The sequence below is a fragment of the Aquila chrysaetos genome, chromosome 3 (assembly GCF_900496995.4).
Source record: "Aquila chrysaetos chrysaetos chromosome 3, bAquChr1.4, whole genome shotgun sequence".
Classification (NCBI taxonomy): domain Eukaryota; kingdom Metazoa; phylum Chordata; class Aves; order Accipitriformes; family Accipitridae; genus Aquila; species Aquila chrysaetos.
This window is the reverse complement of record NC_044006.1, coordinates 58,555,274-58,573,463: the sequence shown is the minus strand read 5'-3', so window position 1 is coordinate 58,573,463 and position 18,190 is coordinate 58,555,274. Positions and strand designations below refer to the sequence as shown.

The 18,190-nt window shown below is 35.2% G+C and overlaps 1 protein-coding gene across 7 annotated transcripts in view; it reads right to left on the bottom strand.

The window, feature by feature from the left end:
• MLLT10 (MLLT10 histone lysine methyltransferase DOT1L cofactor) overlaps nt 1-18,190 on the bottom strand; it is a 132,955-nt gene that overhangs the window by 22,157 nt on the left and 92,608 nt on the right. For all 7 annotated transcript variants that reach the window (XM_041122678.1, XM_041122679.1, XM_030009923.2 and 4 more), the window contains one exon: nt 15,562-15,740. In XM_041122678.1, the coding sequence (XP_040978612.1) occupies nt 15,562-15,740 (179 nt within the window). The remainder of the gene's footprint in view (nt 1-15,561; nt 15,741-18,190) is intronic.

Below are 18,190 nucleotides of genomic sequence, written 5' to 3'. Positions count from 1 at the left end.
TCAATTTGTGGGACATTTTGACATGTATAACTGCACACAAGAGACAGGGGAAACATACTGGTTATTACAGCAAAATATTACAGAGTATAAACTATGTCTCTGGAAAGAATCACACACTACCATTAAGTTCTGGCTTTCAGCCAACATATTAAACTTGATGAATAGACTTTTATGAATTCACACAACTGTTTTCAATGATGCTTTGTTTACTATATACTGGTGAGAAATTGTGCCTGATACTTACATTCTTCTACTGTCACAAAGTTAGAAAAAGCCACAAGTAATTACTTAACAATGACCAGGTTTTTTTTCACTTTTCAGTTTAAAGGTATGTGCAAGATTGCTAGACATGGAACCACAGTTTCACTTCAAATCTGTCTGTTACTACTTTTTTTTTTTTTTTTTTTTTTTAAAGAACCACATGTCTTTAGTAGAATTAATCTGAATTAGTTGTAAGTCTTAAAAATAATGCAGGTATTTCCACCTACCCAGGTATAACAAGCTTCCAGAAATACAATACATATTAGTACCGTGACACTTACTGACAAAGGCAGCAATATTGCAAAGTTCCTGCTGTTTTCCTTAATAAATGCCTATAGCATGATTCCAACTCAACTATTATAATTCACTAGCAACCTTCAGCTGTTTTCCTCTCAAAACCAAAACAAACTTCAAAAACAATGTAGTTTTTTGACAAATCCTTTCACCAAAGAAACCTTACAGAGTGGAATATTACAAGATTCAACCATTATTTGCTTCCATATCTAAGAGACAAGACTAGCAATATAAAAATCTCTATATACTTTATTTAAATAAATTGGTTGAGGTTATGAATTCTACTAATATAGTTTGTGCTTTTTTTTTTTAACTGCAAACACCAGGTCTTATTTCTGTTTAGTTTTAGAATATTTCTATAAAAGATTTTTCTTAATTCTAGTAGGTGTACTGCTCTTGTCTTACACAGAAGCTGCTGTGCTTACTCTCACTCCATGTAATTCACTGCAAGGCTGCTTAAAACTGTGCAATAGCAACTATATATTAATTTATGATGGCAGGGCAGCTATAATCAGCAAGGAGAATTCATGTTTATTTGACTGAAACATGCCCAAATAGCTTTAAGAACTTTCTAAAAGCATCTAAGTATCTTGAAAGGAGTTGCTAAAGTCTGTTGAGTAACCATCACATCACAAAACAAAAGACATCAAAGGAATTAAACAATGTTTGCTAAGTGGATTGATAGATCAAAAGACTTAGCATGATTTAAACAATATCTAAGAACTTGAGATTTTTCACAAGTGGTGGCTCACCCTAAACTTAACCCCTGTTCATACTTTAAAATAATAGTAAAGGTGTCCTACAACAAGTTGGAACTACAACACTTATAGTGCCATCATGTATCCTATGCAACTCTCAAAGGAAAAAGTCACATTATGTTCAAGTAAGCTGCAGGTAAATAAAAAAAACTTTTAAAATACTTTTTTTAAATGGCAATGTAAAATGACAAGAATAACGATTTGTGAAGCTTTATTATGTATGCGACAACTTCATCTGACAGGAAAGTAGAGGAGGTGGAGGAGTGCTACATTATTTAATGGTGAAATAGGAGCTTCATGTTTCACTCACAGTCGAAACAAGCTGTAGCAAGCATTTATTAAAAATGCACAATCATCCTGTCAATACATATTAAGGTCACAGGACTGAAACGTTCTAAAATGCAGAACTTTTAAAGCTGTAGTATTCTTTATTTCAACTGGTTCTATTCAAACAGTCAACACAAAACACAATCAAAATGTATGAACTAATAAAATAAAGAGACTGCTAAGTATTTGTTTTGAAAAGGCTGCAAATTTTCCTGAAAAGATTTTAGCAGAAGGATTTAAGCCCATCTAGAGGTATGTAATACACTGCTTTCATTTATGGCATGTTCAATAAATCAGTAAAGCAATAAGCAGCAGAGCAGCACAGAAGGAAGATACACTGTAATTCACGGAATGCCCGAGTGCAATAAGAATAAATGATTCGTATTTGATTGATGCTTAAAAACACTTCCTCTACAGCAAGAAAGAAAGTACAAGTATATTCTTCTAATTAAAGAACAAGACTTGCAAGTTAACTAAATTTAACTCATATGTATAAATATTCTCTGAAATATATAAAAGTTTTATATTTGTTTGCATCACTCCAAAATGGTATTTTACTGTTACAGTATGACTACAAAGTTTCCCAAGTTGACAACTATTTGCATTCATAACTGGACATTTACTTAAATTTCCAGGGGAAAACAGTTACTTCATTTCAAAAGTTACATGTTCTTTAAGCAAAAAAAACAAAGGGGAGAAAAATGAGACAATACTTAGCTATATGCAATTAGATTAGGTCTCAAAAATTTCACAACCTTTGAGCATGCCTATTCCCCTGTTCCTTTCAAGTTTTATGCTATGAAATATTTTCTGATAACAGGCCTCATTTCTGTCTCAGCTCCACACCAGTAAGGTTTTAATACTCAGCGTGTGATGAGAGATGAAACCAAGTGTGAACAACTTTCAGGTCCCATGAGTAGGCTGACTGTTGAAGCTGTCAGGTTCAATTGCATCATTCCACATTATTCAATGCCCCAAACTGCTCCCTAATTGTTAGGGGCTTAACATATTCAAAATCATTGTTTAGGCTAATGCTGAAATGCCTACAGTTGAGTTTCCATAAAGAAAGGGGAGGGATTTAATTGTAGTTAAACCATTACTGAACTCTCCACCTTTCATGATAGGACAACAAGGATGGCTGGAACAACCAATTCCAAGACAGCTTCTTAATCAGTTTATATCCAATCAACATCCCTTTCCCCCTCTGCTATAAAAAGAGTCATTGCTATATTGTAGCTTTGCATTATATTACGATGCTTTACAATTAGTGATAGATCACCTAATTACCTACTTCAGCCATTATCTATTTGTCAACAATAATTTCAAAGGTAATTTTTATTTCTTGTTTAAAATAAAAACATTTTATTGCTCCTGCACTCTCTATATCCCTTTGAGTACCAGATTAATGTGGTTGGGGTCATACCATTTACCACACTAGGTTCTTCATCACAGCATGGTGCTGTGATACAAAGCGTAAAACTACCCCTTGCTCCTATTAACATGAAGTAAAGAAATCAAGAGCACTATGTATTATCAACAGCTACTTCTTATGGCCAACTACTACTGAAAACAGTATAAAAAAATTTTGATGCAGGTGAATTTTAAAGATAAATGTTCTGTGAGCTATTCTGCTACGCTTCTGAGAAGATGTTACTAATGCTTTCCATGCAATTGTCTAGCTTTGTGCAATATGGAAGGTAATTCAAGCACTAGACCAAATATTAACATCAGCTTACTTCATCTAGAAGTCACTTTAAGCTGATGTATTTTGGTCAGTGGCAACCAACGTTTATCTGAACAATGTACTATTGAAAATAACATAAAAATTAGAACCTGCATTGCAATTAAATGAGCTTAGATATTCAAACTTATTAATGCTATATACATAATGATAATAAAAAGTTGATAATATACATACATATAAATTAACTGCTTTTCTTGAGAAGTAAAAAGAGCTGCCTATCAAGTGATAGCAGCAAAAGCAACCTGGCCTTATGTTTCCTAGCTTAACTTCAACTAGTAAAGAAAAGTGATTTTTATCCTAGAATTTTTAAGGCCAGTTAAGCTATGGGGAGCATCTAACAGTTGGCTTTTCTTGGGTATTCAATGCAATGGGAAGAATGTGCTATTGCTTCCTTTTATTCTTTCAGTACTTCTGGTACCATCTTTAACTTCATTTAGGAGATGTGGGGTAACCACTGCTACACATCATCACTTGCCTTCTCTGAATTCTGTTAGCTGTTCATCTGGGATGGCAATACACACCCACAGAAGGGTGGTCAGACTGCGGTTAACTGCAGCAATACAACCAAATTTCTAGGAAGTCCAAGAGGAAGTTCTGCCACATCAACAGCTTTTCATGCATCACTTTTTCATGCATTCACAAATACGGAATTTGCTTTGAAATCTTATCTAGACCTTGTTTCCAATGAAAAAAATTTCCAAATTCCTGTTTATTTTCCTATATACCAAGAAATACAGATGGAACTGAGGACAACACAAAAAATCCTTAATAAAATGCTGTTTCCACTTTTCTTCTGAAAACCATCATATAACTTTTCAGAACAACTAGTACAATACAAAATAATATTAAAATGCAGCACGATAAAAACTATTTATATATTTTAACTAAACCCATACTTTCATTTACACCTTTTTAGGTGTTTTTTTTTTAGCTTTCATAGCTACAAGCTGAACATAATTAATTTTCAAGCAAACTATCTATATCAACTTCTTGACTAAAACAGCCTACAGCACTATTGATGACTGAAAACGGAAAGCGTACTTTTTACAGCTAACCTCACGTCACCTGCTATGATACATATATCATCAACGGGCATCAACCCCAAATACCCACTTTTACTCATTCATTCTACGAAAGCAATAGTGGGATTGAAAAGATAACCCATCCCATACTACCAGCATTACCATCCAAGCACTCTGAAGTCCTTAAAGTTTGGGGTTTTTTTTAAAAGCATATAATCAAGGTGGAATTTTACAATAAATGTTTTCATTAACTGGCTGAAATAAAAGAATTAACTGAAAAGCTTAATTAGGAGGCTGGAAAAGTTAAAATGAAATCAGAAAAAAGGGTTTGTGATATCTTAGAATAAAAAAAGCAACTTTTCAATCAAGAGCAGCATTAATTACAAATGTACAAATTATTATAATTAAAATCTGTCAGGAAAACTGTATACGTGACATCTAAAATCATCCTATGGATACGTTATTCATATCATTAGTACTTTTTATGTTACTAGCAAAAATAAATACTTTGAACTTCAAGCAGTAATGAAGACTCTTGCTTATGAACAAGCAAATAATCAAATACTGTCTTTGAGAATCAATTGTTTTGATTAAATGTACAAATAAATCCTTCAATTAAATGAAACCATCTAACCTTCAAACAGCAGCACTCAAATATTTTCCAAGAAGGGCATGAATGAATGCAACTGGGAAACACAGTGGGATTTGAAAGGCAAAATGAAAAATTAATGGCACACCTACAGAAACTAATTTATACCTCTGCCCAGTGTACAACAAGGGCACATCAAGTCATTAAAAACCACATGGGTAGAAGGCCTATCTTCCAATCATGTGAAAAAGCTATAACCTCAACTGTACTTACCAGTTTACTCATCTCTTCCATGTTAACTAAGCTCAACAGCATATAAAATTTTAACCAATTAAAATTTATTTATAAACTAGACACAAAAAAGAGACTTGTACAAAAGCTTACTAGAATGCTACACCATTAAGAGGCCTTTTTTGTTTCATTGGTTTTGTGTTTGGGTTTTTGGTTTGGTTTGGTTTTGTTTGTTTGTTTGTTTTTTAAAAGGAGGCTTTACAGAAATAAAACCCTGGGATTCTTCCACCTCCCCCACAAACCTAACTGAAAACAGAGCTATCATTTTGACACAAATCCCTTTTACCTCAAGTTTGTTCCTCCATCCTTTCTATCTACCTCTGTCTCCATAGCACTTAACCTGTATGTGCTCTACATAGACAATGGAAGCAATATCTTACCCAAGAATCTGTTTTCCTCAAGAACATTAACCTATATATCAGGAATCACAATTTCAATCTCATATTAACTAGCAGAAAGAATGACTTGATTAGAAAACAAACCCAGTATACCCATATAGTAATCTATTTTCTTCACCTGAGTATTCCAAAGAAAGCCAGACACTCATAATATGGCAAATAATGGATCTGAGAGGAAAGTAACTACTTTCCAGATCATCTATAATTTCAAAAACAGTAATAATAAAGAATCAGCCACTATTCACAAACATTGACATTTTAACTTTCTAAAAAAACCTCAATGGTCTTTGCTATTTAAGTGATGAAACAAACACCTACAGTAGCAGAATTACTGCTGTATAAAAATGCTTGCAAGATTCTCAACATCTTATATAAGGCCTATAAGGACACCACCTCAGCAATGAACTTTGCAGCTTGTAACAAAGCATATACCACGTAAACTTGAAATCTTTTTCAAGTCAAACCTAAACATTTGGTTTCATCTAAATATTTTTATTTATTCTTTCCACTGCATACAGACTAGAAAATTTCACGTTTTTCACATTCAACACCATTACTATTGTCTCAGGCAGCTAAATTGAAGTAGTGCTACACTCAGTTCAACGAAGAGGTCAATGTGCCTCAGTTGCCTGGAGACTGATGGTTGCTACAGCAGCACCAGATAAGCCAAGCTAAATAAGCTTCAGCTTGAAGGCAGAAAACATTTATTGCTAGACCGAAACATTGATGCAGTTGTCTCAGCATGCAGCACTGCGCAAAATCATGCAACTGCCTTTCAGACTACCAGTATATTGCATAAGTCCATGTGAAGACAATCTTACTGAAGCAAGAGGAAAATACAAAAAGTAAAGATTTTAATTGAGCTAAATACTAGATTACTTGCAACTATGATTCCTTTGTTCTTCTAGTTGAGTCACATGTTAGAAGGAATTTTCCCCCTGGCTGTAAATTCTTCCTCCTTGCTACTCTCCTCCACCCCCACCCCAAAAATCCTCAGTTAGATGGAATGAGAAGAAAATTAGATTTTTACCCATTTTGCCTATAAGTAACAAGGAATTAAAACAGCTTTTAAGTGACAAAAAAGAAAACTTAGATGGAAAAAACCTTTACCAGCATGGTTCTTTTACATTTTTAATTTTGCAAGACTCTTAAATTTAAATGGCTGTGACAGAAATACCATTTAGTAGTTTTGGAAGGAAAGTCACTATTTTACATTGACATCTTACACCACCATACCGAACCCCTCTCTGTCTACAACATACTGAGGGATGCATTTAGCACACTTTCTAAATCTACCATTGCTGGCAACTTCCTGTGGCAATGAGTCCCAAGGATGAGCAACATATTCTATTAAGAGTGATTTCTTTTTGTTCTGGATGTGCTGACTTTTCCTTTTATATATCTTTTTCTTAAGTTGTGAGATAAGGAGATCAGAGTAATTTCAGCATCCAAACAGTCTGTGATCCATGTTGATATTTTACCTTTGACCCTGTGAGTGGGAACCTCTTTTGAGAGATCTTATTATCAAGAGGTGTTTTGATAGTCACAGAAAATGTTAATTGGTTTTAATGTATCCACCATTTCTATTGATTAGAGAATTCTAGTACCGCAGTAAAGATATGATTTCCTTTTTCTGGAACCTTGCTGCTTAAACCATGCAGTATCATGCTCTCTAGATGTTTTATCACTCTCTTTTTAATTACCACTCATATTAAATGTAACAAAAATCACCTTTAGAAAGACAAATACAGAAAATACAACCAAACTGACCCAAAATTTGTAAAATCTGGTACTTTTATGTTGGATCTCAAAAAAGAAAGAAACAAACAAAAAACACACCATACACTATATGGCAATGTATAAATTGAACTTTAAAAAATGAACTAATAGAAGTTACAAAACGTACTGTTTATCTGCACGAAAGATCACTTAACTCTAGATTACATCAAATGAATTAGTACTGGCAAAAGGAAAAGACTGGTATGACCTGATGTCATGATCACCAGAGAAAGCATATTTTGGAGAAATTTAGCAATTCATTAACATATTGTCATAAGCACTGTCTATGCTTTGTATAAATGATTGATTTCTAAGGGGTGACAGGTTTTACCACAAGGCACCCACGCATTATAGCTTTGCAGATAAGCGGCAGAAATCTATACTATCTGCACTCTGGACTTCATAAGAGCTGTTCTGCCATTTAACATCTCAACTATTTCTATATTAAGAAAAAGACTTCAGGAAGTGGCCTGAAAAAACGTACAACAGAGCATAAGGGCCTTCTGAAGTTATGGAAATCATCTCTGATTACATGTCTAATGTAATTTACCATAATTAGGATAAGTTTGTTTGCACTGCAAGAAAGGATTATTGCTTAAGTAAGTTTGTTGAGATCATTTCAAAGTCTCTAGTTTTAAGTCTTAAGATGTTCTGATCCAAAGGTGTCTGCAAGAGTATTACGCTAAGTTCTTAACTTCAGCCATTACACATAGTTGTGATGTATACCTTTGGGAGAGAAGCAGGAAGCTCACTTAAGCAGCGAACCATCTACTGCAGGTTACTTGAAGTCTGAGATTGTCACATCCGTCACATCCCAATGTCCCAGAACTGAGGGCAATTTGTCTTTTTTCATGTATTCATTCTACTCCCCAAAGAAAAGTTCATTAAACACTGACAGCTAATATACCTGCCAGAGACGATGGCCCAGAAATCCCCTTAAATGGACTTACACTTTCACCTGCCCAGCTCTAGCAAACTTCAGATGCTTAACCTGAAACTCTCCTCCCTTCTTCACATTTACTTTGAGATGAATATCTAATTTTAAAAGAAAAAAGCAGGAAACATTATGTTCTGTTTCCCCGTCTTGCTCAGAGAAGTGGATGGATGGAGGAGTATCTTCCTTGGCCATACTGAATTTGAGAATAGGACATCCATAATTTTAGGCTACAACTGCAAACACAGCAGCAATATCAATCAGGTATGTGCATTTTACTGTCCTATGAAAATGCCCAAATCCCCCTTCTGAAGACTTGCAAAAAACCCTCTCAACTTGAATTTTCAGCAAAGACTACTTGTTGAAGAAGTACCCTTAAATTCCCTCATAATTCCACCCCTGTTTTGGAAGGTATAAATAAGATTGCTCCTAAAACTGCTCCTAACTTCTCTGTTGATAAGGACAAGAACTCAGAGTAGAGTTCCTTTTTCCTGTATTTTCACTTACTTTCCCGTGAGTGCCAGAATAGAAAAGAAAAAGGAGGAGAAAGTTCCCTTGATAGCATGCAAAACGATGAGCAGACTTAAACTATGAGAAAAAAAACCCACTAAAACAGGAAACCAAAACCAGTGTAAACTAGTGATGTGGATGAAAGAGCAGGGGACTACAGAGATCCAAAATTAGGGACTAGGCTAATTTAGAAAGTGAGACAATAAAAACCACAGGACAGAAGCATCTGAAAGAACATGTGCCCTATGTTCAGAATCTGAAAAGATCTCATGATTCTTGAGCTTTCACATTCCTCTATTTTTAACAAATAATTCCAAATCTATTGAAAAAAAAAATAAGCCTTATCTCCCTCTAAAAGCTGGATCAGACAAAGGAGGATAACCACCACTGTATGAATGCTAAAGAAAACCCTGCTGTTTTTCTACTGCTCCTAAGGGGAGTAAAGCCAAATGAACTTCAGAAGGGATAATAGAAGTGATTAAAGCAAACTTATTTCACTTAGAATTGCAACCGAGTAGCAGTACCTACCTTCCCAATTATCACATCTCCACCATGGAGGCAGTAGTTCATTACACTATGTTGAAGTGGACTTATCATGCCATCACAAATAAATCCTGGACTAAAAAGACTAACGAACTGCAACTACTCAGTTTCCCTGTCTCTGTGCAGTTACAGATACTTCTTGTCCTTTTCCTTCTCTTTATTAGCTGCTTCTGTGGCAAAGGAAGCACAGTGCATAAAGAAAGAGATGGCAACTTAGGAAGAAAATAAAACAGAAGCTGCAGAGGAAGAAAAACAGCTTAAAGAAAAAAGAAGAATCCACTAGCAAAAAAACATTTTTCCCTCTCTCCTAAGAAAGAGAAAATAATCTTTTAGATTGTATTTGTAAAACAGGTTAGTGACAAGTATGTGCAATATTGCTTGAAATTGCCTCCCAGATGTGCTTATTACAGTCACCAAGAGCACAGATACCATCGCATGGGAGAAGAAAAAAAAAAAATCATCTACAAAGTCACTATTTGATCATATTAAATTTCCAGAATAGAAATAAATCCTGAAAATTTCTGAATAAACTGACCACTATAATGTGAAGACCATACATTACTGAATCATATGATACCAGCACCGAAGTCCTACAAATGTTTAAAATAAAAGGCTGTATGTCTTAGAAGAAACCACTACATGCTATTTCCACTCCCACTAAAAATACTACTGAAATAAGATGACAAGATACTTAAATGCATATTTTTTTAAAAGAAATACAGTCTGAGAGATGGCTTTAATAATCAATGACTGGAAGAAAACCCAATCAAAAACCGTTACTTCCATTTCTACAGTCTGATCCTGTATTCTGAATGTAGAGACCTCAGAAACAAACAGCCACAAAGCAACAGTAGGGTAATTTCACTCATTTAAGTAATCAAAAAGAATAGACAGCTCAACCAATTTCAATCTCAATCTCGACCAAAGTAGCAAACATTTCATTATAAAACACTAAATCTACTAAGTCAAAATAAAAAAAAAAATTTTTTTTGAATCTAACAACCACCATTTCCTGATGAGCGGAAAACAAATCCTGCTGTACAATACCAAAAGATACTGAGGCACTCAGATCACCCCTTTTTTTACAAACATATATTAATCACCAAGAATAACTTACCAGAAAGAGAAATACAGCAAACTGTTACAGAACAACTTAACAGGCTGACAACACGTTTTTGTTATAATTATGAAACACAAGGAAATCTTCGAGATAAAAACTGAGCATAGGACCTCAGAGTGGTGCAACTTGTGACTTGGCTTAACAGGGAAAAATTAAGACAATATTCAAAATCCACATGCAAGAAAGTGATTTTTCTCAACAACAGAGCACACGTTAACATTCATGCAAAAGTTAAAAGCATGCTTCTGAGAGAAAAAACAGTAGTTTGGGATACAGTAATTTGGTGTTACATACAAAACAGGCAGTAGTGACAAACACATCAAGAGGATCATCAATTCATAGAAAACCAGGATAAAATATTTGTGTGGGCTGTACCTTCTCTCCTGTATTCCTTTTTTCCTATATTCTTGCAATTGTTAAATGCATTGTTATGCTAATGAAGCCTCGCTGAATTAAGCAGCATAACCTATCTGAGGCTATGCCCAAGACATATAAAAAAAGAGGAACAGGATTCAAAAAAAATCTGCATTTCCAGCAAGTGGTGTTTTTACTAGACCACTGATTCCCACCTAGTGAGGAACACCGGCATTTAAATTCAGTTACAGCACAGCATGGAACACAAGCTAATAATCTCTTCTGGATTTATTAGATTGGAATAAAAATTATGAGTGGCATGAGAGAGAAGAAAATGAGACACAAAAGAAAAGGTGATTGCAACAAGGCCCATAGTGTGTTTTTGTCTTAAAAAAACAAACAAACAAAAACCACAGTATGGGAACTATCATGCTAGACAATAGAATGAAAGAATAAAAATCCAGGATTTTCAAGTTGGGTTTTTTTTTAGGCTTTAAAATCAGCATTGTTTAGCTGTTGAAGGAAAAAGGAGCATTTGGGGATTTTAATCACTGAAGTTTTATATGGGCATAGCAGTTACTGAAAAATAACAAAAGGCACAGTAGTATTACCCAATTTTCTCATTTTAGGACAGTTGCTTTCAATTGCTTGCAAGTTTTCTTAATACTATAAACAAAATTTTCTGTATTACATGTCTACCATAACCTCCTAATCAAGAGGGTTCAGCCAATTTTGAGACTAATTCTATGGACATTTTTTCCCCCCAAGACTTTCTCCTTAGAATTTCTTAACACCCTTGCTTTAAAAAAAAGGATGCAAAAAAAATCCATAAAAAACTGACAAATTTATAATGTCCCCAAAATCATAATTACAAATGCCCAATAAAGATCTAACAAAACTTAACAGCTGAAATCTTAGAAGAGTGCACCTTAGCAGCACATCTTTAAGGCTATTCCAATTTTTAGTACTGTTTCAATTGCATGTCTGCCATCCTGACCAAATAGCTGAGCAAACAAGGTTTGGTCATACTTGCTCTCTTAACTAATAGTTTAAATAAAACCTATTTTTTTAACTATTACTTTTTATCTGCTATAGAGGCACAAGCTTACCTTAACTTATAACCATTGTATGTACACCTAGGATCTTGGTTGATTTTCTTTTAATTGGAAAACTACACACAAAAAAAAAAAATAATATATATATATATAAGCGCAGTGTTACTTGAAGGCTTTAATGGTCAAGAAGTGGGTAAACACCGAGAATACATCCACAAGAGCCCAGTAAGCAGACAAAGCACTCTGATGAAACTTGGCAGAACTGAGTAGGTAAACCCTAACCCTTGAAGTATAATCAGTCATTTATGATAACTGCATGAAAAAAAAAACGGTTCTCTCAAATTGGAGAACAACTGCATGGTAAAATAGGCTCTCTCGACTGAGTCTCTTCAAACACTAGCAAGGACCTTATGAACTGAAACTGAAAAAGACTCCCAGAGTGCAGGAAAAACAAAGGCACATTACAGGTGGTTGTCATGATTTAGTGTGAATCAAAGACATATCCAGCAGGGAGACCTGCTTGGTACTTTCAAGACTTGAAAGTTGGGAAAAAGCATCTAATCTGCCTGGTACAATGACAGAAGTAGCACCAATCCTAAACCTCAACCACGACATGAAAGCACTTAATATTTTAAAATTCACAATAGACATCCATCTTCTTTCTCCACCATGCTAGAAAGTACTCTGTGAATTCATTTCCCCCATGAATGAAGAAGAACCGTGTCCATGGACCTTAAAGCCAACTGACTGCTCACCTCTTGCCGCTACAGCTTCTTTGTAGGACGTTTGTCTCAAAACTGATAAATCAGCAGGGTAAAAAAAAACCAGAAAGGTGACAGCTAAAGCAATTTAGCCTCAACTGGAAATTTCCATTGCCTAGCTCTCAGATGTTACTGGATGCCAGACAGAAAGGAAAAGTGCCAGTCTAACTGCAAATGGTGAAGACAGGGAATACAGAAGGGAAAAAAAGATTGGGACAATAAATATAGGTGCCTTGGTTGTACAGCATAACTTAGAGACATGTCATGCTACACAGCTTATCTTAGCATGATGTTTGCTTGAAATATCCATGCCTGTATAATGGTTCAGATGATGGAAGGACCAAGTTCAAATTTATGCATTGACACCATTGATAAGAAAAAACAAAGACTATGTCTTTACCAATTTCCAACTGGCAGACACGAGTTACCAAAGTGTAGTCCTAGAATCATTGAAGTAGCACAGGACTTTGTTAATTCTCTATGCAAACACAGGACTTCCCTTTTAAGCCTGTCAAACAAACTTCTCACCATTTCAACCTCCCCTTATAAGTTCAGAACCAAAAGACTCTTTAAATGGTAGCACCTGTGAATAAGATCGTGACAAGTGAATCTATGACCGCTTGAAAACAAGTTAGGTATGGAGGTAAGACACACTACTCCTCTGAGGGGGGAAAGACAAAAAACCCCCAACACATCTCCCAGAAAACAGAGCCAAAGGAAGGACAGGAATTTTAACCACTTAACCTAAGGAGGGCTCTCCAGTTCAGCTAAACACTAAGAGAAAGTGCATCTCCTAGGGTATACTTCACCTTTTTGTGACAACGTGAGGGAAAAAATACTACGGTATTTCTGCTTCTGCCTGCTAAATATGGGCTCTGTCCCATAGCTTTTTGAATCTGCTTATCCTCTGGCAGTTTTAACAAATAGAAGTGATGGTGCACAATTCTTACTTATTTAACTTCTCCATGTCAATCATGATTTTACAGACCTTTATCTTATCCGATCTCATTGTCTCTTTTTTAGCCCAAGAGTCCTACACTATTTACTCTTTCCTTATAAAGATGTTGTTCCTTGCCACTGTTGACTACCATGGCTCCCCTTTTACCTCTTTTGATATCTACTGTATCTGTTTTTAATGGAAACTGTCTTTTCCCTTTAACATTAATTTCATTTGCCCTCTTACCACCTTGTCAACAGAGGCTGGTGAGGTCTTTCAGCAGTTTGAGACAGCTGATCTTCATAATAGCTCACTGCATAACCTAGCATAATCAGCAAACTTGGCTTCTGTTCTTCCTCCTTTTCCTAGATTATTTATGAATATGTTGAGCTGTACAAAAGGCCACAAGGCTGCTCATTCCAAGACTCTGATGGTAAACCTCTCCACTGTGAAAACTGAGCATCTACTTGTTTGGGGTTTTTTAAATCTTTTAATCTGCTACTCTGCTATGACACAACCTCTCCCCTTACATCCAGACTATTCAATTTAAGTGTCTTCAGTGAGTTATGGTGTGTAATATTCTTCGGGAATTTAAAAAAAAAAAAAAAAAAAAAAAAAGGGAACTAACTCCAATTGGTTGTGATTTCCTTTCACAAAAGCTATGTTGGCTCTTTGCCAAAGCATCATATTTTTAATTCATTTCTTTAACATAGTTTCTATCAATCTGTGCAACAGAGATGTCACCCAATTTGGGGTGAAACTGGCCAACAGGTTCCAAAGTTACAAAACAGAAGTCACACAGACAACATTGGCATAATGAAGCCGTATTTCTTTAGGAAACCAGTCCAGAAGAAGAATTATGTAAAAATATGAACTACCACCTATAACAACAGTGCTATTTGATATTGAAATGTATTCTGTGTTGGCCTACACATAGTATTTCTGCTCTATATGTACTATATATACATGTGTGTGCATGTACACAAACATAATTACGTATGTATTAAGCTCGACTTTTAATTCTTCAGGTTTATATCCACTATCTTAAATCACTGCGCTTATATGCACACACACAAAAAGATATATTTGATACGTTCATTGTAAAACAGATTCTCATCAGAAAATGAAAAATACAAGAAACATGAAGTATAAAAAAAATCATGTCCAGTACAGTATTCCTTCATACTTACACTCTAAACATGGTGGCTCTCTACAACTATAGACTTCGTACTCTCTTGCCTTAATAAATGCAATCTTGCCCAACTTAAATTCATACAAAATACTACCATAAAGATATTTTTCTGGTTCATTAGTTCGACTATGTCACCCTTCTGCACTCAAGTGCCTCCCTTATCCCTTCACCATCAAATATGAACTTCCTATCTGCATTTGTATGACCTTTCAAATACAAAACTATAGCATGTATATATGCTATACAGCCTTGGCCACCTCTTTGCCAGGGCTAGCCTTACTTGTCCATTTGTCAAATCTCCCAAATAAACCCCTCTGTTCTTTAACTGATACCAGCATTTTTGCATGAAACATGCAAAACTTCATGTGTTTTCCTCTGTTAAATCCTTTCTTAAAAGATGTTCTGATAACAGATGTTGGTTAGAGCACTGATAAACCATAACCAGCATTTATGCTACTAGTCATAATATAGTCATAATTATTACACACTTGCACAGACTATTTTTAAAAATCTATGTGCTCTACAAAGATGGGACTATGTAATATTATGGGGAACTTCTAGCCACTATAATGTTTTCACAACAAATACAATTTTTATTCACCTATTTTCCAAACAAATCATTGTTTCTTTTAACATTGAAAATAAGCAGGTCAATAACAGGTTTGCTATCTTAAACCCTTGTGATAGTTTACCTGAGTTGCAGCAACAACAGTAGTTATAGAAGGCGCAGTTGAAGGTGATAGAGCTCCCACTTGCTGCAAGTGGCCTGAAGCCTGCTGAGGTAAATGAGAACTGGAAACGGGAGTGCTAGATCCTGAGCCAGATACTGCATTTGGAAATGATACTGCTACATCATTGCTGCTAAAAATACCTGAAAAAAATTACAAAAACGATTACATGCATCTCTCTCTCTCCCCCTCCGTTTTCTAGTAACCATGTAAATATGCAGTAGAAAATTAATCACGACAAACAAGATCACTTAATACATAATGCAGAAAGCTCCTGTGTTGAAATTCTAACCATGCTGATTGATCAAAGTGCTCTCGTCATTTGACATTCTACAGTTCAGGGAACACAGACTGATTCAGTTTTAAGTTTTTGTAAAACATGTGTGATAAATCAAATAATTATGTGCATTACAAAGTGCTTAAATATTAACAGTAGCAGAATTTTTGGCTAAAATGCCTGCCTTCAACTGAGTCTGCTATCAGAGTTCGTTCTTTCAATGAATTACAGTAAAAAGTAAGTAGATAAAGAATGAAGTATTGGGCTATATAACTAAACATACACAATACAGATGAAAAAATACTTTTTAACTTTAAAGTAAAATGTTTCTAAACAACACACATTTGTCCAAAACTGTAATTTTGGCAACTAAGGATTGGTTGTGTATTTTCAAAAAAACATTGACAGCAACTCTGAGGACAAAGTACTCAGATTTGCTGGTGGAACTGGTAGTATTCGTTTATCACAAACTAAAACTCCATCCGTGATTTATGAATGCTTGACTAACATTTCTGCTAGAACAGCCAACACGTAAATGACTAAACATGTTAACATTAGTCAGACTTGTACGTTAGCAATTTAAATAGGAAGAGTTCATACCCCTCTGTGAAGCCATTACTTCTGTTCATCTACATGCAGGGTAAAGTTCATTATATAGGTTGGGAAAAAACCCTACTGACCAGAAGCCCAGGACAAGAAGTAGTACCTGTCTATGAAACTGTTAGGCTCCACGTGCATTAGATAAGTGAGCTGTCAGCTGGCCAAGGAATATCAAGCATGGTAGCACTGAACTGCAGTTAGAGGAAGAGTGCCACAGGGAGTAAACAGAAGTAGAATGAACATGGTTAGATCAAAAAAAGCAACAGAACTGAAATGCCAGTTAGAAGGCAAAGGGTGGAGCTAGTTTGTCACTCATACAAGTAATGATTTGAAGAAGGCAGTGACAATAAGAAGATACGCAATGTTAAAACACCACTCGCCACCCAGCAATCCCTCTGAGCACAGGCAGTCAAGGGAGACTAACATCATCCAAACCCACACATAATACGCAAACACTGATGCATCTTAAATTCCCTGCCTCTATTAACTGTCAAGAAAAATGGAAGAGAAAACCAGGCAGACCCAGTAGAGAAAGAAGTATGGAAAAAACAGCTGAAGACACATTCCAACACCACTTTCTTCCTGCCTAAACAAGGTTAGTGACTTCTTGTCATCTTCTCCCCAATCTCTTCATCATAGCACAATTCCATCCCTACTCCACTTTTCTACTGACCTTTGTATCTTTTTCTATTTAGCACACACCTTCCTGGGTCATCTTCCTCTCCTTTTTTTTTTTCTGTCACCATCCCAAAAATCTACAGTTATGGCATTACTAGCAGTTAAGATCCTTAAAGTGTTCACTTTGTTATGACCCTTCTCCAATTATATCTTCCTCATCTAACTAGACAGTAAATTCTATGGAACTTGCTCTAGATGTGTCCCTATACACCACCAAAATGAACACTATTCACAAACCTTGCTACTGAGTCTACTCTTAAATTACAAGCACAAAAACTGAAATATACCCCAGGTCCTCAAAAGAAGTTTTTACAATCTGCTTTCAATCAGAGATTTCAAATTAATAAAAAGGATGAGATTTTTGATCCTTTATATTTTGAATGCATTGAAACACTTAAACATACAAAAATTCTTGAAAAAGAGGAGATTCTCATGCAATTATCTGTCTCCAGGAACTGTGAATTTTAAGGGTAAAAATAATGAAATATCACAACAGTTATGATTAAATCATAAGAGCTTGTAACCACAAATGCTATAACTCTCATAAAATGTCAATGATAATGAGTGGAGAAAACAAAATTTTTTGTGAGAGTCAAGTAGTAAAAAAGAAAGATGTTTTGCCAGAAAGATAAAGCCACTCCAAAATTTTAAAGCTATTGTAGATATTTTTCTTAATTTTTTCAAAATCTTACATATTTAATAACTGCAGAGCTTCTGCTGCTTCTACTTTAATGATAAGGTTTATTCTTCCTCTTAAAAATAAAATTCTGGAATACAAGCAGATAGTTATAAAATCACGGGCATAAAACTATGTCAAAAGAAAGACAAGCAGTAAATCAGTTTTCCACTGGAATGAGGTAAGTTGTTATTTGTTGCTAGCAGTAGTACTTGTAGTAGTAGTATTAAAGACACTCACTATTTGTTGCTGTTGCAAAATACAGGACAAATATGACCTGTCTGCACATTCTGGGCTAAGTTATTTCCATTTAGCAATACCTTACTTAATACATAAAGTACACCCACCTTCTGGAACTAGTC